This window comes from Oncorhynchus mykiss, chromosome 5, assembly GCF_013265735.2.
Source record: "Oncorhynchus mykiss isolate Arlee chromosome 5, USDA_OmykA_1.1, whole genome shotgun sequence".
NCBI classification, from domain to species: Eukaryota; Metazoa; Chordata; class Actinopteri; order Salmoniformes; family Salmonidae; genus Oncorhynchus; species Oncorhynchus mykiss.
Genome location: NC_048569.1, coordinates 36,559,674 through 36,582,407, shown reverse-complemented (window position 1 = coordinate 36,582,407; position 22,734 = coordinate 36,559,674). Strand labels below are relative to the sequence as shown.

General features: G+C 41.3%; 3 protein-coding genes across 16 annotated transcripts in view; 2 read left to right on the top strand and 1 right to left on the bottom strand.

Moving 5' to 3' along the window:
• Window positions 1–4,780, top strand: part of LOC110523706 (AP2-associated protein kinase 1) — a 29,424-nt gene extending 24,644 nt beyond the window's left edge. For 11 of the 12 annotated variants that reach the window (XM_036977385.1, XM_021602643.2, XM_021602642.2 and 8 more), the window contains one exon: window positions 2,915–4,780. In XM_036977385.1, coding sequence (XP_036833280.1) covers window positions 2,915–3,687 — 773 coding nt within the window. In that variant the 3' untranslated portion in view covers window positions 3,688–4,780. Of the gene's footprint in view, window positions 1–287; window positions 1,097–2,914 lie in introns of those variants that run through there. The other variant, XM_036977387.1, reaches the window with a different exon arrangement.
• On the top strand, window positions 3,756–21,601 carry LOC110523713 (proliferating cell nuclear antigen). The gene is made up of 3 exons (XM_021602652.2): window positions 3,756–3,863; window positions 20,672–20,739; window positions 20,877–21,601. Exons 1-3 carry the CDS (start codon window positions 3,776–3,778, stop codon window positions 21,084–21,086), a joined length of 366 nt encoding a protein of 121 aa, XP_021458327.1. The 5' UTR covers window positions 3,756–3,775; the 3' UTR covers window positions 21,087–21,601.
• antxr1b (ANTXR cell adhesion molecule 1b) overlaps window positions 12,765–22,734 on the bottom strand; it is a 50,239-nt gene continuing 40,269 nt past the window's right edge. For all 3 annotated transcript variants that reach the window (XM_036977389.1, XM_036977390.1, XM_036977388.1), the window contains one exon: window positions 12,765–14,323. In XM_036977389.1, coding sequence (XP_036833284.1) covers window positions 13,952–14,323 — 372 coding nt within the window. In that variant the 3' untranslated portion in view covers window positions 12,765–13,951. The remainder of the gene's footprint in view (window positions 14,324–22,734) is intronic.

The window sequence follows — 22,734 nt, the reverse complement described above, 5'->3', positions numbered from 1 at the left end:
TTGCTTTGAATACATTCACACACTTAGCATTTTGATAGAGATAACTCCTATACAAGAACTCACACACACACTTAGAATTTTGATAGAGATAACTCCTATACAAGAACTCACACACACACTTAGAATTTTGATAGGGATAACTCTTATACAAGAACTCACACACATACTTATTTCCATGGTGGCTCTCATGTCATATTAACTCTTTTAAAATGGGGTTAACCCCATTAACCCTCCCCTTCTGGAACTGCAAGCTAACACTGCTCTCTGTCTGCTCCCTGTCTGCACAGGTAAGACTGCCTCTGTGGAAATGCATGCCTGCCTGCCTGCTTGCCCCTCTGTCTCTTCCTTACTGTGGACCAATTAGTTTTATTTTATATACTACTAAAGAGAGGCACAATCAATATAACTATTATCATGGAAAATTGCATACAGACCCTACAAACCCTTTGGAGGATTGAATTATTTTCCTTCCATCTGTTTTCATGTTGTTCCTTCGCAAAACATATTTTGATCAAATGTCACGGAGTTCCCTGCGACTAGTTTTTTTTTTCTCCATCCTTGTTCATATTTTTATCTGATTCTATAACTCTTGTTTATCATGTATTGTTTTTTTAAATGTATTTTCATTCTGTATAAATATATTTAAAGTAGGTTTTGTTGTAAATATCATACTCTAGCCCAGTGTTGTCAATCTCATTTTGCCCCGGGGGCTGCATTCAGTCTTCAATGAGGTCTGGAGGGCCGCACTGAAAATGTGTCATTTTTTTGCCATCAAAATTTGCAGAAAATAGTCATCTCCATATTTTCTATGATTCCTGACTGTCAAGCTTTCATGTTGGTGATTATTAGTGAGGTGGACACAGTCAAGTCACACTCCTTGACTTTTTCCATATTTTGTCATACAAAGTGGGATTAAAATGGATTTGTAATCGCGCTACACACAATCTGTCTTGTCAAAGTGGAAGAATCGTTTGGTTTGATCATTGCTAGACAGCCATTTTCAAGGCAAAACTGTAATTGTTCCTAAGTGGCATAGTGTTATCTTGGCAAGCAACTCAAGTGTATATTTGGCTTTGTGTTCTAGTCTTGCTGAAAGGTACATTTAAAAAAAACTTATTTCACCTGATAAATTGACTGAGAACACAGTCAATTAGTTACAGGGGATGATTAGGTGGCCAAGATGGTATGAAGGCCAGATTGGGAATTTAGCCAGGGTTTAACACCCCTATGATAAGTGCCATGGGATCTTTTAATGTCCCAGCCAAAAGACAGCACCCTACACAGGGCAATGTCCCCAATCACTGCCCTGGGGCATTGCGATATTTCTTTAGACCAGAGGAAAGGGTGCCTCCTACTGGCCCTTGAACACCACTTCCAGCAGCATCTGGTCTCCCATCCAGGGACTGACCAGGACCGAACCTGCTTAGCTTCAGAAGCAGCAGGCAGTGTGATGCAGGTTGGTATGCTCCTGTGTCTGTTGGAAAGCAGAGCGAAACAAGTTTTCCCCTAGGATTTTGCCTGTGCTTAGCTCTAAGTTTTTGTCCTCAAAAAAACACTTCCCTGGTCTTTTTTGATGACAAGCATACTAATAACATGATGTAGCCACCACCATATTTGAAAATATGAAGACTGGTACTCAGTGATGTGTTGGATTTGCCCCAAACATAACGCTTTGTATTCAGGAAAAAAAACTATTTCTTTGCCACATTTTTTGCAGTATTACTTTAGTGTCAAACAGGATGCATGTTTTGGAATATTTTTTTCTTCTGTACAGGCTACCTTGTTACGACTTTTACTTCCTCTAGATAGTCAAGTTTAATCGTCTTCTGTCATTTAGATTAGTATTATGGAGTAACTACAATGTTGTTCATCCATCCTTAGTTTTCTCCTTTCACAACCATTCAACTCTGTAACTGTTTTAAAATCACCATTGGCCTCATGGGGAAATCCCTGAGTAATTTCCTTCCTCTCCGGCAACTGAGTTAGGAAGGACGCCTGTATCTTTGTCGTGACTGTGTGTATTGATACACCATCCAAAGTGTAAGTAATATCTTCACCATGCTCCAATGGATATTCAGTATCTTCTTTAATTTTACCCATCTACCAATAGGTGCCCTTCTTTGCGAGACATTGGAAAACCTCCCTGGTCTTTTGTTGTTGAATCTGTGCTTGAAATTCACTACTCAACTGAGGGACCTTACAGTTAACTGTATGTGTGGGGTACAAAGATGAAGTAGTCATTCAAAGATCATGTTAACCACTATTATTGCACATCATCTTTACTCCTGAATTTATTTAGGCTTGCTATAACAAAAGTGTCGAATACTTATTGACTCAAGACAATGTGTGTAGATCAGTGACACAAAATCCAAATGTAATCCATTTTAAATTCAGGCTGTAACAACAAAATGTGTGAAAAGTCAAGTGGTGTGAATACTTTCTGAAGGCACTGTATGTCCATTATCAAATTGACACTTTCGATTTGGTTTTACACCTTTTAAAGTATTACTGAGTTAATTCCCCGCCCAATTTTGTTTTATTTCTAAATATTAATATATTATCTGTTAGAGCTTGCTAGTTCTCAGAAAAGGATTGCCCCACTCCCCTGTTCTCACACTATACTTTCTGAGGGGCAATGGTAGCTTCAGATTGCTCTCCTGTCTGGTCTTGCTTGACTTACCATTCAGAAATTCAATTGACACATTTTGATTTTCAGTGCCGATTACAGAAGTAACTAGTGTATGTGAATGGTATGTCAAATCATGTTTAGATTTGTATATCATTTTCCGTCACATTCTGTGCACACCATAACAAAACTAGTCATTACAATGTGTAATGAACTTGAATGTTAGTTGACTATCCTGGTTTATTTAAACAGCCTGTCAGTCTGACTGTTGTCCTCTGTACCCTACAGACCTGCAGAGGGAACCTAGCAGCTGTGAGACACTACCAGGTTCCTCCAGGACCGACAGCTCTGGACCAGCTGTTGAAGAGGAGCACAGACAGAGACTTCCCTTTGCCCACAGCAGCATCATTCCCCCCTCACTGTACCCAGATGAGATAAACTCTCGCCCGTTCCTTTCTAAGTCCTCTGACCAGCCAATCAAGCCTGGCCAGAAACAGTCCCAGTGTCTCTCACCTCCTACACAGCAGCACACAGTCCCCTCCCCTGATATCTTCCTGCAGGCCCCTTTCAGGATTGCAGGGAAAGAAGGGAGAGATGTGTTTACCAACTCTCCTTTCCCTCTGGCCCACAAGCCTGCTCTGCCATCTGATCCTTTTCTCCAGGCCCCCTTTGGGAAGAGGAATGAGATAGCTGGGGCTGCTGTCTCTGTCTCCCACCCTCCACAGCCCAACAAACAGCCCCTCTGCCAGGTCCAGCCAAACACCCACCATCCCCATAGTCTTTTACATCCCAGTGTCCAGGGGAAGGCCCTGTTCACACCGGTTGCTGCCCCTAGGCCCATCATCTGGCAGGCCCAGCCCAGGTACTCCCGGTGCTCAGAGGTCCCCCTGCCCCAGCAGCCTGTCGCAGCCCACCGAGTGGTCTCCAGTGTGGGGCAGCAGGCTGCTGTGGGCTCGGTGGCTGTGGGCCCCCTGCACTCCTGGACCATTGGAGGCAGAGCTATAGTGGATCCATTCATCAGGGCCCCCTTCCACCCCAGATGCCAACAGGGAAAGCCTTGATATCTGGACCCCCCTTCCCTCTCCCCAAATTCAAAATCTGGCCCCACACCAAATGCCAAAGCTGGCCTCCATCTAGTGCCTACACGTAATGGGGAGGTTATCAGCGGAAGTCTGTCCCAGGCCAGCCCTGCTCTTTCCCCCTGTGGAGGGCATAACCCAGTCCCAGCAGCCCTCTTGTAAGTATGCAATCTAGATTAATCTGGCTCCCTCTGTTGAGGATGTAATAGGTAGACTGACTGTTTTTCTGTGCAATTGCAGTATTAATCATGACTCGCTCCATCTTGCCCATATTCAACTTGTTTTTTTACACGCTCGTTCTACCTCAGCTTTCTGATTTGCCTTCAGATGAAACACTGGTAGATTGCGGCACTTCATTTGCATTTCATGAGGATTTCCAGGACACATCAAACTGCTAAAACTATATTGAAAATAAAGATTGTCCAGGATCGTTTCACTTTAAAAGTACTAATGGCAATCTACACTTTCTGAATTTGAGAAATCTCCCGTGTAAAAGGAAAAGAAGAACAAAGGATTTTGTTTTATTTGTTAAAGGTTTGTGTTTGTATACTTACTGTATATATATATTTTTTACATTGTTTTCAACACCATGTTAATAATATACTAATGTTGTGTAAATCACATTGGGTTTATATGGTTCGACTTGATATACTATGGTACTAAATTACATCAGTTGAGTATTTGCCTGATGAGCTGGTGACATTTGACCTCTGTCAAACGTGTATATTCTCCCTCTATTACTCCATACTTTTTTAACTGTTGTTTTATGCAGTTTCCTTCTTCACATGTCAACAGGTCTTTAAATGTTTTATAAAAAGACCTGTTGTCAACAGCAAGAGGAAAGGCTTATTGTGAAGGAAACTTAGCTTTGGTCCATAACCATAGCAGAGTCTCTATGCTCTATTTGAATGTCTTGGTAAGTTACTATGGATCAAAATGCACTCTAACATATAGTAATGTTATATGGAGGCCAACAGACAGCAGCTTGACACTGAGTATTCCAAACATTAGGAACACCTTCCTAATATTGAGTTGCACCCCCCCCCCCCCCCCCCCCCTCCCCCTTGTCCTCAGAACAGCCTCAATTCGCATTGACTCTACAAGATCAAATCAAATCAAATTTATTTATATAGCCCTTCGTACATCAGCTGATATCTCAAAGTGCTGTACAGAAACCCAGCCTAAAACCCCAAACAGCAAGCAATGCAGGTGTAGAAGCACGGTGGCTAGGAAAAACTCCCTAGAAAGGCCAAAACCTAGGAAGAAACCTAGAGAGGAACCAGGCTATGTGGGGTGGCCAGTCCTCTTCTGGCTGTGCCGGGTGGAGATTATAACAAAACATGGTCAAGATGTTCAAATGTTCATAAATGACCAACATGGTCGAATAATAATAAGGCAGAATAGTTGAAACTGGAGCAGCAGCACAGTCAGGTGGACTGGGGACAGCAAGGAGTCATCATGTCAGGTATTCCTGGGGCATGGTCCTAGGGCTCAGGTCCTCCGAGAGAGAGAAAGAAAGAGAGAATTAGAGAGAGCATATGTGGGATGGCCAGTCCTCTTCTGGCTGTGCCGGGTGGAGATTATAACAGAACATGGCCAAGATGTTCAAATGTTCATAAATGACCAGCATGGTCGAATAATAATAAGGCAGAACAGTTGAAACTGGAGCAGCAGCACAGCCAGGTGGACTGGGGACAGCAAGGAGTCATCATGTCAGGTAGTCCTGGGGCATGGTCCTAGGACTCAGGTCCTCCGAGAGAGAGAAAGAGAGAAGGAGAGAATTAGAGAACGCACACTTAGATTCACACAGGACACCAAATAGGACAGGAGAAGTACTCCAGATATAACAAACTGACCCTAGCCCCCCGACACATAAACTACTGCAGCATAAATACTGGAGGCTGAGACAGGAGGGGTCAGGAGACACTGTGGCCCACTCCGAGGACACCCCCGGACAGGGCCAAACAGGAAGGATATAACCCCACCCACTTTGCCAAAGCACAGCCCCCACACCACTAGAGGGATATCTTCAACCACCAACTTACCATCCTGAGACAAGGCTGAGTATAGCCCACAAAGACCTCCGCCACGGCACAACCCAAGGGGGGGGGGGGCGCCAACCCAGACAGGATGACCACATCAGTGACTCAACCCACTCAGGTGACGCACCCCCTCCAGGGACGGCATGAGAGAGCCCCAGTAAAGCCAGTGACTCAGCCCCTGTAATAGGGTTAGAAGCAGAGAATCCCAGTGGAAAGAGGGGAACCGGCCAGGCAAAGACAGCAAGGGCGGTTCGTTGCTCCAGAGCCTTTCCGTTCACCCTCCCACTCATGGGCCAGACTACACTCAATCATATGACCCACTGAAGAGATGAGTCTTCAGTAGAGACTTAAAGATTGAGACCGAGTTTGCGTCTCTGACATGGGTAGGCAGACCGTTCCATAAAAATGGAGCTCTATAGGAGAAAGCCCTGCCTCCAGCTGTTTGCTTAAAAATTCTAGGGACAATTAGGAGGCCTGCGTCTTGTGACCGTAGCGTACGTGTAGGTATGTACGGCAGGACCAAATCAGAGAGATAGACAGGAGCAAGCCCATGTAATGCTTTGTAGGTTAGCAGTAAAACCTTGAAATCAAACCCTTTACTGTGGGAATTGTGATCGAATCAACGCAATATTAGCAACTTTCAATGCAACATCTCGAAACAAAACAAAATATGCAAGACCTAGTATGCAAAACTAACTTTACAAGAGATTTTGTTTGTTGGCAGAACACATCAGAGCAGGATTCTATTACATTGACAGGCATGACTCGGGCACATACTCTACACAGACCGGTGCGGCATAACCAATCAAAGCTGCAGTGGGCCTATATGCAAATAGACAATTGCCATATATGTATCTGTGCCATTCCTTTGAACTGGACTGTGTTTACAGCATCAGCGGTCATGGGTAGATGCACTTGTTTTGATATCAAAGTGAACACCACACATTGGCTGCTATTGTAGGCTGAATGATAGAACAGCTATTTCCATGTTAAAATGTTATGGGATGCATTTTCCCCATTGTTTTTGATGGTTGGCCACTCTTGTAGGACTACATTATGATCAAGTAGCCTACTTGACCACTGTTAAAACTAACTTTTAAAGCGGGTACAGCGTCAGTGTTCACAGAAAACGCGTGCCGGAAGTTGCACAGAATTTACACATTGAAGTTTGCGCTCAGCGATGAAACATTTTTGAGGGAACATTGATGCCTGCCCATGTTGACTCCAATGCTTCCCACAGTTGTCAAGTTGGCTGGATGTCCTTTGGGTGGTGGACAATTCTTGATACATATGGGAAACTGTTGTGTGAAAAGCCCAGCAGCATTGCAGTTCTTGACACAAACCGGTGCACCTGGACCCTACTATCATATCCCCGTTCAAAGGCACTTAAATATTTTGTTTTGCCCATTCACCCTCTGAATGGCACACATACACAATCCATGTCTCACTTGTCTCAAGGCTTAAAAATCCTTCTTTAACCTGTCTCCTCTCCACTGATTTGAAGTGGATTTAATATGTGACATCAATAAGGGATCATAGCTTTCACCTGGAATCCCCTGGTCAGCCTGTGTCATGGAAAGAGCAGATGTTCCTAATGTTTTGTACACTCAGTATATATTGTACACCTATTTCCCTTTAATGCTTAATAACCTACTTACAGCAATGATTCTCAAACCTTTTCACCCTACAGGCAATAGGAAAAGTCTCTATGTACCACCCAAAGGCAAAACATTTAATAATATGCCACATAATATTGATGATGTAAATGAAAGACTTCCTTGTTGTGCCTTACATTGCACTTCAGATTAGGAACCTCTGACCGATCATTTTCCAAATGTTCCACATTCGATTAATACTGTATGGATGGCGTATGTTGCCGTATTTTTTCTCTCTCACTTTGTGTGCGTCATTTGGACGAATGCTGTACGGATTTAATATGCTCTCCTGTTATCTCTCTCACTCTGGATGTGTGTCTATTCCTGGTATTAATCTATGAAGTTCCATTCATAGGAAGGGGTTGTTGAGGACAGCACAGCAGTCTGATGCTCTCACCTGTGATTACTGTTCAACAACACCCTCACTGGTCAATGCTTTGTTAACATCCACACTGTGCTGTAAACAGAATGAAGGATTTTTCATGAAATGATGTAGTAGGCTGCTTGTTTCTTATTATTCAGTCGCTTTACATGTCTACCAATCTGATTAAACATTCATGTTAACAATATGCTTATTTACACATTTGTGATTGTACTCACTGTCAAGTGGCATTCTTACCACTAATGACTCAATTGTTTGGGTCATTGTTTGGATCCAGATTGATCGGTCAGAAGGGTATTTTACCAAATGTAGTCCTTATACACTATGGAAGTGAAGAGTCTTTATATCTCTGATTGCTTCAGATGTTCTCAGCATCACCCTCACCATGTAGGAAATTGCAACAGAAATAGCGGTAGTAGAGTGATCTACCTGTCTGTCACACAGAAGGAGTTGATCCAGGGGCAGGCCACAGAGGCTCAGCGCTCCCTTGGGTGTGTGAGTCTAGTGCCTAACCTTCTCTGCCAGGGCTCTATGGCATCATAGTTGGCCTTTGCTTTTACTGCCTCCAGCCCCTCTGCCACCTAGTTTAGCTCGTTGCCGTTGGCGCTGTGATTTACCACAGGCATGCCTATATGAGGTCACTCCCGACAGGATTGTCTCTCTGTGTCCTTCTATAATAGCTCATTTAACCCATTTTAATCCCATCAGTCACAATAGTGGGGGGGAAAAGTTTGTACTTTACAGGCTCTAGAGAAGTTAGTTGTACTTATCAAAAATAAGTATTATATGATGAATGTGTCTAGTGTGATTCAGAGATGTTTCATATGATTTTTCAAAATGTTCACAAGACATCAAGCATTCATCTACAAGGTGTACTTTTACAGAAACATTTGGTACTAGAAGTCTGTATTCAACTGTTTAAAAAAAACAAATACATTGTTGAAATGTTCAAATATTGTCCTTGTACCTGTCATTTTTAAAGGGTCTAGTTTACATATGTGCCTTCATTTTTGATACATTGCATTCCTGATGCTCGTGGTAAATGGAAATATCTTAGTGGTCACATTTGTGACCAATGGGAAAATATAGTGGCTCTAAATTCATAGAAGATTATTTATTTTTCAATAGATTGAAGTTGAGTTAGATAATGGATATACATGATCAAGATGATCTTGTAGATGATTTTACCATTATCCATTAGCCAAACACATATTTAAATCAATGATTTTAATTGTAAATGTCATATTGTGTTATTTCAGGGAGAATTGGCCATGTGTAGACCCATACACTCAATTAGTGTAATATAACTTAAATATATAATGTCAGTAGGTGTGTTTAGTATCTCTTTCACAAGGATAGACCTGGTTTATCAGAGTACTGGGACATAGCCACAGGTGTACACCTGGTTTTTATGGGTATTTGGGCTGAGATATGGAGGTGTAGATCTGGTTTAAATTAGTATTGGGACTCAGTCAAAGGTGTAGACCTGGTTTATACTTGAGCTGAGGTGCAGGGGTAGACTTGGTTTACAGTTTGAGTATTCCGGCTCAGGCCAGGCTTAGTTGACTAATTGGATTCAAGCACAGGTGCAGACTTTAGGTACCGTGTGTAATTTGGACCTGAAGTACAGGTGTATAAATTGGGACTGATATGTGGAATTACACATTTTAATGACAATTGGGGCTCACATGTAGCAGTAGACCAGTTGTACAGATGAAGTCGGAAGTTTACATACACCTTAGCCAAATACATTTAAACTCAGTTTTTCACAATTCCTGATATTAAATCTAGTAAAAATTCTGTGTCTTAGGTCAGTTAGGATCACCACTTTATTTTAAGAATGTGAAATAATAGTAGAGAGAATTATTTATTCCAGCTTTTATTTCTTTCATCACATTCCCTGTGGGTCAGAAGTTTACATACACTCAATTAGTATTTGGTAGCATTGCCTTTAAATTGTTTAACTTCGGTCAAATGTTTCGGGTAGCCTTCCACAAGCTTCCCACAATAAGTTTGGTGAATTTTGTCTCATTCCTCCTGACAGAGCTGGTGTAACTGGGTCAGGTTTGTTGGCCTCCTTGCTCGCACACACTTTTTCAGTTCTACCCACAAATGTTCTATAGGATTGAGGTAAGATCCACCACCTATTTTGTGAAGTGCACCAGTCTCTCCTGCAGCAAAGCACCCCCACAACATGATGCTGCCACCCTCGTGCTTCACGTTTAGGATGGTGTTCTTCGGCTTGCAAGCCTCCCCCTTTTTCCTCCAAACATAACAATGGTCATTATGGCCAAATGGTTCTATTTTTGTTTCATCAGACCAGAGGACATTTCTCCACAAAGTACGATCTTTGTCCCCATGTGCAGTTGCAAACCGTAGTCTGGCTTTTTTATGGCGGTTTTGGAACTGTGGCTTCTTCCTTGCTGAGCGGCCTTTCAGGTTATGTCGATATAGGACTCGTTTTACTGTGGATATAGATACTTTTGTACCTGTTTCCTCCAGCATATTCACAAGGTCCTTTGCTGTTGTTCTGGGATTGATTGATTGCACTTTTCGCACCAAAGTACGTTCATCTCTAAGAGACAGAACGCGCTTCCTTCCTGAGCGGTATGACGGCTGTGTGGTCCCATGGTGTTTTATACTTGCGTACTATTTTTGTACAGATGAACGTGGTACCGTCAGTCGTTTGGAAATTGCCCCCAAGGATGAACCAGACTTGTGGAGGTCTACAATTTTGTTTCTGAGGTCCTGGCGGATATATTTTGATTTTCCCATGATGTCAAACAAAGAGGCACTGAGTTTGAGGGTAGGCCTTGAAATACATCCACAGGTACACCTCCAATTGACTCAAATGATGTAAATTAGCCTATCAGAAGCTTCTAAAGCCATGACATCATTTTCTGGAATTTTCCAAGCTGTTTAAAGGCACAGTCAACTTAGTGTAGGTAAACTTCTGACCCACTGGAATTGTGTTACAGTGAAAGATTACTTCACTGGCCTAGGCAGAGTTCCTCTGTCCAGTGTCTGTGTTATTTTGCCCATCTTAATCTTTTCTTTTTTATTGGCCAGTCTGAGATATGGCTTTTTATTTACAACTCTACCTAGAAGGCCATCATCCTGGAGTCGCCTCTTCACTGTTGATGTTGAGATTGGTGTTTTGCGGGTACTATTTAATGAAGCTGCCAGTTGAGGACTAAAGCAATATGGATTACATGTTAGGGTTACTAATAAGATTTGCATCGTGTCATGTCTGGGAAAAATTTGGATAAGCATTTTCTATTTAGCCTTAAGGAGTTAGCCACTGTTAACTCAAGCAAATGACTTGGTCAGCATCCAGGAAGTGTTCTAAGCATAGGTAGCTTGGGGCATGAATCTTATAGAGCAGGTGTATCGTCTCTGTGCTGGCAGGAACACTGCACCGGGTCTTGGCAGATGGTGGTTATATCCAAAGGTATTAAGGATATACAGTACAGTCGATAATGAAAGTCTACATACCCCTTGCACAGTCTTCACATGTTGCTGCCTCAAAATGTAATCATAAAATGGATTCAATTACATTTTGTATTCCTATCGATCTACATAAACTAATGGAAAAAAATATAGATTATTTTTTTTAAATGACTAACATAATACAAAATGAGGATGTATCAATTGCGTATGTCTTCACACCCCAGAGTTAATACTTGGTGTAAGCACCTTTGGCAGCCATTACAGCTGTGAATTATTTTAAAGAAGATTCTACCAACCTTGTACAACATACTGTATATCACTTTTTGGGGGTCAAAATTGCTGAAGCTCAGTAAATTTGGATGGGAATCATTATTGGACAACCATATTCAAGCCTTGTTTCTGATTTTTAAGCTGATTTAAGTCAGGACTGAGACTGGACCATTCACGAACACTCAACACCCCTTGGAAAGTCATTCTAGTGTGTTTTTGGCATTCAAATTTGTGTAATTGCCATGCTCAAAAATAAAACTCTATCCCAGGGTTCGATTTTCAGAAGAGGAAGGCTTTCCTTTAACTTTTTACCTGGGCTTTGTTCTCATTTCATATTTCTTTTGATTTTATCACACTCTTCAGTATATGCCAGTGACAAGCATACCCATAACATGATGCTGCCACCACAATACTTAAATACTAAGGGATCAAAAACATTGCATTCACTCCACATTTACTGGCCTGTATGATAAAGTGAAAAGAAGGAGCCTGTGTTAAAAATTCCATTACAAATTTTCCATTCTGTTATCCATTCTAAATTAAAAACTACAAGTGTGGGTCAAATCAAATACAACAAAACACAACGTGAAGCCCTCTCTATTTTGAAATATTGTGGTGGCAGCATCGTGTTATGGATATGCTTGTCATTGGCAGGAACTGGGGAGTTTGTCAGGATCAAAATAAATATGAAAGGGGCAAAGCCCAGGTAGAAAGTTAAAGGAAAACCACTTTCAAACGGTGCTCACCATTCTTCAACAGCCTTTGAAGTATGTTTGCTTCTGTTTGGTGGGTATGGCCTGATCCGTATGGATGTGACCATTTTAAATTTCAAAACTTGTGTGCAGCACACTACATACACATTATCCCTCTAAGCCACCATAATCACACAGTTTTTCAACTGGTCGATCAGTACAGTACCGTTTCTGTTTTGTTGTACTGAACGCACCTCTTGTGTGTCTATCTGGGCCAGGGAAGATGAACTGGGAGAGCACATGAGAGTTCATCTAAAATTATATTACAAACACATAAAGCTCATTGTACAGGGGCTATTTACTGATTTATCAGTCTCACCTCAAACCCAGTACAGACTTCTCAATGCATTATTCATGTCTAGCTATTTCCTCTGAGACGCATTCTGTTTGACGTTAAGTACTCTGCATGAAATAGCCTACAGCGTCCTTACTTTTCCTGAACTTTATCTGTGTACTCTGCTCTCATGCAGTATGTAATTTTGGTTAATGACATAACAGGCCATCTTTGTTCTGAAATTCAATATTTTATTACAATCTGAAAAAAAGGCCTGGCTGGTTTTGGATACATTCTGTACATTCTATACATTAATTGGAGGTACTCAGTAAGCACATTCAATACACACTTTTCTGGATTGGAAATGGAATTAGACCCTAGTGGATTCAGAGATCCTCATTCCTAGTTCTGCTGTAGGAATGGTTACACAACCAAAATTCCCCATTTAACAACAGCCAAAGGTCACGTCAAAAGGTCAGTGTGCTCTGGCTGGTCCCTGATTTGGCCAATGGTAGGTCAGCCATGCTGATTTTAAAAGCATAATCTGTCAGATTTGGAGATTTCCAATGATAATTTGAATTAATGACATATATTACAATAATACCGTATGAGCTCAGTACAACTGTCATAACCCAATATCTAAGGTTGTTACTGTTTTTTTGTAACAATGTAAAAGGTTCAAAATATCAATAAGCTCCATCCATCAGCTCAAGTAGCAGGATCTGGCTGTTGAAATCACGTATTGTGCATTTAACATTCCACAGGACATGCTTTTCATTCCTTTGGCTTAAACTCTTCACATGATTTCTGTGTAAACAAGCAAATAAAGTCATCCGTTCTTCCCCAGTCAGAGGTTTTCCTCATTGCTAATGTGTTTGACATGTTTGTCATTCCTTGCAATATACTTATTGATTGATTTATAAAAAATTTCATTCAGTGATTCATCCATAATACACATAGGTTTGTATCAATCAACATGTAAGATGTACCTATATAACACATAAAAGACAGAGTTGAAAGCTGAGCCATTGATCTTTTAACTTGTGAAATACTTTGTTTATCCCTTCTGCTAAAGATGTCAATATTCTGTTTCCATTGATTAAGCAAAGCAGTAAAGAGTTGGTATTAACTTCACTGTAGTCTTGTACAGTAAAAAATATGATACAACTTCCTGATCAGTTAGAATAGAGAACATGGAAAATCTAATGGAACATTGTTTTACAGATCAATTGCTCAGCTTCTCTCTGAACCGTTGAGTGAAGTAGAGCTGGACTTGCTGTCCTGCCTGTCAATATGTTGATAGTGGTTTGGATTGGTGGAGAAGAGAAAGGCACAGTATTCGGGACATTTTCAGGGGCCCTCAGGGTCCTTGCAGCTCAGTTCTTTAACAGATGCATTGGCCTTCCTTCCTTTCTTTTTCCTCAGAGAAATTGGTCAGATGGGTGTGGGGGAGGGCGGGAAGGGGGAGGGGCTCTGCATGAGGGTGGGGCCTGAGAAAAAACAGGTGGAGGGTTGGGTGGAGCAGCAGGTAGGGGAGGACTTACAGAAGTTGGGGGCAGAGCTTGGTTTGGATGGGGGGTGTAAGGAGGGGGGGTGATGCAGGACGGAGGGGGAGTGGATGGCAGGGGTGGAAGAGTGGAGGTGGGAGAGGGGGGCATGTGGGAGAGGTTGCCATGTGAGGAAGCGTGACTGTAGGTGTGAGGCAGACTGTAGATTGGCGTTGAGGGCTGGTGGTAGATTGGATAACGAGGAGCCGGGTAGGATTTCACCCTGGTGAAGCTAATGCACCTGCCCTGTAAATTAGGAGAGGGGGATAAAAACAGGGAAGAGAGCAATAAGAGGCAGTCATCAGGGCCCAGTTTATTACACTTTTTTCAATTTTAGCAATCGAATTCGATTAAATGTTAGAATTTGTTATTTAAAAACGAAAAAATTACATTTTGAACTTCCGGATAAGGATTCAGTAATCCAATCTGACCTTGAATCAGGATTAAAATGTTGATTTCGCGTTTTTCAAAATTCTAAAGGCAGTGACTAATATAGTTTTGATGCAAAATTATTTGCAAATTAATTGCAAAATTATTCAGCCCCCTTAAGTTAATACTTTGTAGCGCCACCTTTTGCTGCGATTACAGCTGTAAGTCGCTTGGGGTGTCTCTATCAGTTTTGCACATCGAGAGACTGAAATGTTTTCCCATTCCTCCTTGCAAAACAGCTCGAGCTCAGTGAGGTTGGATGGAGAGCATTTGTGAACAGCAGTTTTCAGTTCTTTCCACAGATTCTCGATTGGATTCAGGTCTGGACTTTGACTTGGCCATTCTAACACCTGGATATGTTTATTTTTGAACCATTCCATTGTAGATTTTTCTTTATGTTTTGGATCATTGTCTTGTTGGAAGACAAATCTCCGTCCCAGTCTCAGGTCTTTTGCAGGTTTCCTTCCAGAATGGTCCTGTATTTGGCTCCATCCATCTTCCCATCAATTTTAACCATCTTCCCTGTCCCTGCTGAAGAAAAGCAGGCCCAAACCATGATGCTGCCACCACCATGTTTGACAGTGGGGATGGTGTGTTCAGCTGTGTTGCTTTTACGCCAAACATAACGTTTTGCATTGTTGCCAAAAAGTTCAATTTTGGTTTCATCTGACCAGAGCACCTTCTTCCACATGTTTGGTGTGTCTTGTGGCAAACTTTAAACGACACTTTTTATGGATATCTTTAAGAAATTGCTTTCTTCTTGCCACTCTTCCATAAAGGCCAGATTTGTGCAATATACGACTGATTGTTGTCCTATGGACAGAGTCTCCCACCTCAGCTGTAGATCTCTGCAGTTCATCCAGAGTGATCATGGGCCTCTTGGCTGCATCTCTGATCAGTCTTCTCCTTGTATGAGCTGAAAGTTTAGAGGGACAGCCAGGTCTTGGTAGATTTGCAGTGGTCTGATACTCCTTCCATTTCAATATTATCGCTTGCACAGTGCTCCTTGGGATGTTTAAAGCTTGGGAAATCTTTTTGTATCCAAATCCGGCTTTAAACTTCTTCACAACAGTATCTCGGACCTGCCTGGTGTGTTCCTTGTTCTTCATGATGCTCTCTGCGCTTTTAACGGACCTCTGAGACTATCACAGTGCAGGTGCATTTATATGGAGACTTGATTACACACAGGTGGATTGTATTGATCATCATTAGTCATTTAGGTCAACATTGGATCATTCAGAGATCCTCACTGAACTTCTGGAGAGAGTTTGCTGCACTGAAAGTAACGGGGCTGAATAATTTTGCACGCCCAATTTTTCAGTTTTTGATTTGTTAAAAAAGTTTGAAATATCCAATAAATGTCCTTCCACTTCATGATTGTGTCCAACTTGTTGTTGATTCTTCACAAAAAAATACAGTTTTATATCTTTATGTTTGAAGCCTGAAATGTGGCAAAAGGTCGCAAAGTTCAAGGGGGCCGAATATTTTCGCAAGGCACTGTATATACTGTACTCTATACCATCTACTGCATCTTGCCTATGCCGTTCTATACCATCACTCATATCTTTATGTACATATTCTTATTCATTTCTTTACACTTGTGTGTACAAGGTATTTGTTGTGAAATTCTTAGGTTAGATTACTCATTGGATATTACTGCATTGTCGGAACTAGAAGCAGAAGCATTTCGCTACATTCGCATTAACATCTGCTAACCATGTGTATGTGACAAATAACATTTGATTTGATTTAGAATGACCTGGATACTGTAATCCCCTTTTTTTGCCATACAATGTGATTGATTTTGACCAAGTTTTTCAGAAAAGGCTCAGATAAGATCATTCTGATCCAGATACCACAATATTAAGATCACAGAATCCAGATTTGTTTGTGCTTTGAACAGGCCTACACCTTGCCATCTATTGGATAGGTTATGGTACTACTTCTACACTGTCATAGGGGAATGGATATGAGTGAACTACACTGAACAAAAATATAAATGCAACAATTAACAATTTTACTGAGCTACAGTTCATATAAGGAAATTAGTCAATTGAAATAAATTCATTCGGCCCTTATCTATGGATTTCACATGATTTCACAAGGCTTCTTCTGTCCCACAATAAGTAAAAAATAAGTAGGGCCGTGGATCAGAAAACCAGTCAGTATCTGGTGTGACCACCATTTGGCTCATGCAGCGCGACATATCTCCTTTGCATAGAGTTGATCAGGCTGTTGATTGTGGCCTGTGGAATGTTGTCCCACTCCACTTCAATGGCTGTGTGAAGTTGCTGGATACATCCTGTCATACACGTCGATCCAGAGCATCCCACACATGCTCAATGGGACATGTCAAGTGAGCATGCAGGCCATGGAAGAACTGGGACATTTTCAGCTTCCAGGAATTATAGTGCTGAAACATGAGGTGATGAATGGCACGACAATGGGCCTCAGGATCTCGTCACTCTATGTTAAGGGATTTTTATGAATAATGACTAAATTATGTATACATTTCAGTCAGAATTATGACTAAACATAATACTACTATGTTACTGTATGGATGTATGAATCTTATTATAATCATAATACTGAATGTAATGTGTGTAGTTTTTGGACTGTCTGTTCCTTGTTAGAAACGAATGGAGTTATCGTCAGACTGGCTAGAATGCTGTGTTCCTTAATTTACTACTAGCCCAATGTCTCTGCTCCCCCTGTGCAGAGATAAGATGTCTTATCTTATCTCTGCACAGGGGGAGCAGAGACATTGGGCTAGTAGTAAATTATTTAACAGGTGGTGGACGATGTGGGAAGGCTTGTGAACTATACTGCCATTGATTCGGAGTGGAGGAGAGACAGTTTAAAACCTATGATGTCATTTTTAGTTTATAACCTGTTGTGAATTGTACCATGATCAGTACTCTCGAGAATAAACGCTAGTGATTGATTTTGAGACTGGTCTCTGTCTATTTTATGCAAATAAGTATCTTACAAATCCTTAGAAATGGGGAGAGTGTTTTAATTGAATTGGTTGATAAACATAGAGTATCAAAGGAATTTGATTCCTATATCTCTATGAATTCAAATAGTCATCGATAAAATACAATTGTGTTAGTTGTCCATAGCTTAAGCCTGCCCATACTGTAACCCCACCGCCACCATGGGGAACACTGTTAACAACAGTCATCAGCAAACCGCTCACCCACACGACGCCATACACGTGGTTGTGAGGCCGGTTGAACATGCTGTCAAATTCTCTAACACAACTTGAGGCGGCTTATGGTAGAGAAATTAACATTCAATTGTCTGGCAACAGCTCTGGTCAACATTCCTGCAGTCATCATGACATTTGTGGCATTGTGTTGTGTGACAAAACTGCACATTTTTAGAGTGGCCTTTTATTGTCCCCAGCAATAAAGCTTCTTAATATGCCACACCTGTCAGGTGGATGGATTATTTTGGCAAAGGAGAAAGGCTCACTAACAGGGATGTAAACAAATTTGTGCACAACATTTGAGATAAATATTATTTTGTGTACAAATGGACAATTTCTGGGAAATGTTATTTCAGCTCATGAAACATGGGACCAGCACTTTACATCTTGTGTTTGTATTTTTGTTCAGTGTAGTATGATATGTCATGTTTCGTATGGTATATATTGTGGACGTCCATCACCCATTTCGTATGATATGTTACAAATTACAATTGGTATTACATGTTACGAATTTGCTAAACGTACAGTATGTTATGAATTAGCAAAACATACAATGTTACAAATCTGCTAAACTTATGATATGTTACGAATTCTAGCTAGGTGGTTAATGTTAACTAGGCTAGGGGTTAGGGTTAAGTTTAGAAGTAAGGTTAAATGGTTTTGGTTAGGGGAAGGGTTAGCTGGTAGGGTTAGCTAAAAGGGTTATGGTTAGGGTAAGGGTTAGCTAAAAGGGTTATGGTTAGGTGAAGGGTTAGCTAAAAGGGTTAGGGGAAGGGTTAGCTAAAAGGGTTAGGGGAAGGGTTAACTAAAAGGGTTATGGTTAGCTAAAAGGGTTATGGTTAGGTGAAGGGTTAGCTAAAAGGGTTATGGTTAGGTGAAGGGTTAGCTCAAATGGTTATGGTTAGGGGAAGAGTTAGCTAAAAGGGTTAGGGGAAGGGTTAGCTTAAAGGGTTAGGGGAAGGGTTAACTAAAAGGGTTATGGTTGGGGAAGGGTTAGCTAAAATGGTTATGGTTAGGGGAAGGGTTAGCTAAAAGTGTTAGGGGAAGGGTTAGCTTAAAGGGTTAGGGGAAGGGTTAACTAAAAGGGTTATGGTTGGGGAAGGGTTAGCTAAAATGGTTATGGTTAGGGGAAGGGTTAGCTTAAAGGGTTATGGTTAGGGGAAAGGTTAGCTAAAAGGGTTAGGGGAAGGGTTAGCTAAAAGGGTTATGGTTAGGTGAAGGGTTAGCTAAAAGGGTTAGGGGAAGGGTTAGCTAAAAGGGTTAGGGGAAGGGTTAACTAAAAGGGTTATGGTTAGCTAAAAGGGTTATGGTTAGGTGAAGGGTTAGCTAAAAGGGTTATGGTTAGGTGAAGGGTTAGCTCAAATGGTTATGGTTAGGGGAAGAGTTAGCTAAAAGGGTTAGGGGAAGGGTTAGCTTAAAGGGTTAGGGGAAGGGTTAACTAAAAGGGTTATGGTTGGGGAAGGGTTAGCTAAAATGGTTATGGTTAGGGGAAGGGTTAGCTAAAAGGGTTAGGGGAAGGGTTAGCTTAAAGGGTTAGGGGAAGGGTTAACTAAAAGGGTTATGGTTGGGGAAGGGTTAGCTAAAATGGTTATGGTTAGGGGAAGGGTTAGCTTAAAGGGTTATGGTTAGGGGAAAGGTTAGCTAAAAGGGTTAGGGGAAGGGTTAGCTAAAAGGGTAATGGTTAGGTGAAGGGTTAGCTAAAAGGGTTATGGTTAGGGGAAGAGTTAGCTAAAAGGGTTATGGTTAGGTGAAGGGTTAGCTAAAAGGGTTATGGTTAGGGGAAGAGTTAGCTAAAAGGGTTAGGGGAAGGGTTAGCTTAAAGGGTTAGGGGAAGGGTTAGCTTAATGGGTTAGGGGAAGGGTTAACTAAAAGGGTTATGGTTGGGGAAGGGTTAGCTAAAATGGTTATGGTTAGGGGAAGGGTTAACTAAAAGGGTTATGGTTAGGGGAAGAGTTAGCTAAAAGGGTTAGGGGAAGGGTTAGCTTAAAGGGTTATGGTTAGGTGAAGGGTTAGCTAAAAGGGTAATGGTTAGGTGAAGGGTTAGGGGAAGGGTAGGTTATCAAACTTGGTCCAGGGCCCCCCGGGTGCAGATTTAGTTTTTTGCCCTAGCACTACACAGCAGATTCAAATAATCAAAGCTTGAGGATGACTTGGTTATTTTAATCAGCTGTGTATTACTAGGGCAAAAGCCAAAACGTGCACCCGGGTGTGAGAGGGTGCCCAGGACCTGGGTTAGGGGAAGGGTTAGCTAATATTATAAGTAGCTAAAAAGTAGTAAGTAGTTGAAAAGTTGCTAATTAGTTCAAATACTAAAGTTGTACGTGATGAGATTTGGGTTGCTAGATGTTCGTGTTATATGCCTACCCACCCACCCCGACCGACAAACCACTCTACTTTCATTTTTGCCTTAGCCCTTTGCTGCAGTCAATGACAAAAAGCACCGTCTTTGGCCTCTTAGGTGGTATGTTATTCATAATAAATACTTATTTATTATTTACAATGAAAACTCGGTTTCTACAGTATGTCAAACAGTTTTGATATACTTCAGTCTTCTATGATGAATATAAAGTGTAATATTGGGATGCAAACTCAAGATTGAATACATTTAAACTCTATATCTAACATGCTACATAAGCCCATAACCATGTGTGTGAGGTGTATACTTTTGTTTCAAAGTAGATTTGTTCAAGACTACCAAGAATCACTCTGTGTAACCCTGATTTAGCCCGCTGCAGTAAAAAGGATATTAAGTAACTGTCTTATGTAACCATACCAAACTTAACAAATAATTTGTCCCGGATTTACATTTACTATGTTATGTCTAGTCTATGAGACCAGGCTGGCCACATACACACACTCTTTGTAAACACCTGCTGAGTGACCTGTTCCATGTATGAAGGTCATATATTTTCTGGGGCATGTCCTAATGGATAACCTTGTCTCTGTGTTGTTAGATCAGGAGAAAGTCTCTGACTATGAGACTAAGTTGATGGACTCGGATGTGGAACAGCTCCGTATTCCAGTAAGCAATCTTTATTCCTTATTCACAATCGGTTCAGTGCAAGTTAGATGTGATCTTTTCAATGTCCATTGATGTACAGTGAAAGTGGAGGAGCTGGCAAAATGTTTTGCTCGCACCATATCCTGTTCTCTCTTTAGGAACAAGAGCACAATTGTGTGGTGAAAATGCCGTCTGGCGAATTCTCACGGATTTGTAGAGACCTGTCCCAAATCGGGGATGCTGTCCTGATCACTTGTGCGGAAGGCGGGGTCCAGTTCTCAGCCAGTGGGGAGTTGGGCACTGGCAACATCAAGCTGTCCCAGACCAACATTGTGGACAATGAGGATGAGTCAGTGAGAGAGGCCTGACTGCCTCCACACACATACTCACACGCCCTGACAGTCAAATCAACAGACACAGGACATAATTTGTAGTCAGGCAACTAACCACTAGGCCGACCACTTCAATAGCAATTACTGTAGTTGTTTGGATTGTTGACTTGAGCCAAGTGCACTGCACACTTAATAATTAGATGGGTGCTTACATTTGTTTCAAGTGTGTATTATACACGTGTGAACTGGAAATGTGTTTTTTGCATATCCCGCTCCCCTTGAAAGCGGGATCAGTGCCAGGAATCATCCATTATTATCCAGTGACCCTGAAGCAATTAAGGTTAAGTGCCTTGCTCAAGGTCACATCAACATATTTTTCATCAACCAAATGGTTAAGACCGCCCCAATTGTCGAATCCTCAAGGCGCTCCGTTTCTACTCTTAGAGCTTCAAAGAAGTAACAGAGGAAATGGGAGTTGAGTGTTTAATTTTGCACGCCCAATTTTTCAGTTTTTGATTTGTTAAAAAAGTGTGAAATATCCAATAAATGTCGTTCCACTTCATGATTGTGTCCCACTTGTTGTTGATTCTTCACAAACAAATACAGTTTTATATCTTTATGTTTGAAGCCTGAAATGTGGCAAAAGGTCGCAAAGTTCAAGGGGGCCGAATATTTTTGCAAGGCACTGTATATACTGTACTCTATACCATCTACTGCATCTTGCCTATGCCGTTCTATACCATCACTCATATCTTTATGTACATATTCTTATTCATTTCTTTACACTTGTGTGTACAAGGTAGTTGTTGTGAAATTGTTAGGTTAGATTACTCATTGGATATTACTGCATTGTCGGAACTAGAAGCAGAAGCATTTCGCTACATTCGCATTAACATCTGCTAACCATGTGTATGTGACAAATAACATTTGATTTAATTTAGAATGACCTGGATACTGTAATCCCCTTTTTTTGCCATACAATGTGATTGATTTTGACCAAGTTTTTCAGAAAAGGCTCAGATAAGATCATTCTGATCCAGATACCACAATATTAAGATCAGAATCCAGATTTGTTTGTGCTTTGAACAGGCCTACACCGTGCCATCTATTGGATAGGTTATGGTACTACTTCTACACTGTCATAGGGGAATGGATTTAAGTGAACTACACTGAACAAAAATATGAATGCAACATGCAACAATTAACAATTTTACTGAGCTACAGTTCATATAAGGAAATTAGTCAATTGAAATAAATTCATTCGGCCCTAATCTATGGATTTTACATGATTTCACAAGGCTTCTTCTGTCCCACAATAAGTAAAAAATAAGTAGGGCCGTGGATCAGAAAACCAGTCAGTATCTGGTGTGACCACCATTTGGCTCATGCAGCGCGACATATCTCCTTCGCATAGAGTTGATCAGGCTGTTGATTGTGACCTGTGGAATGTTGTCTCACTCCACTTCAATGGCTGTGTGAAGTTGCTGGATATTGGTGGGAACTGAAACCCTCTGTCGTACACGTTGATCCAGAGCATCCCAAACATGCTCAATGGGTGACATGTCTGGTGAGTATGCAGACCATGGAAGAACTGAGACATTTTCAGCTTCCAAGAATTGTGTACAGATCCTTGTGACATGGGGCCGTGCCTTATTATGCTGTTTCCAGCTACAATAGTCATTTA

Excerpts from the sequence above, each read along its gene's own strand:
- LOC110523713 (XM_021602652.2), top strand. The coding sequence starts at position 3,776 with ATGGGGAGGTTATCAGCGGAAGTCTGTCCCAGGCCAGCCCTGCTCTTT. Across the intron at positions 3,864-20,671 it reads CCAGTCCCAGCAGCCCTCTT|ATCAGGAGAAAGTCTCTGAC; the intron begins GTAAGTATGCAA and ends CTGTGTTGTTAG. Across the intron at positions 20,740-20,876 it reads TGGAACAGCTCCGTATTCCA|GAACAAGAGCACAATTGTGT; the intron begins GTAAGCAATCTT and ends TTCTCTCTTTAG.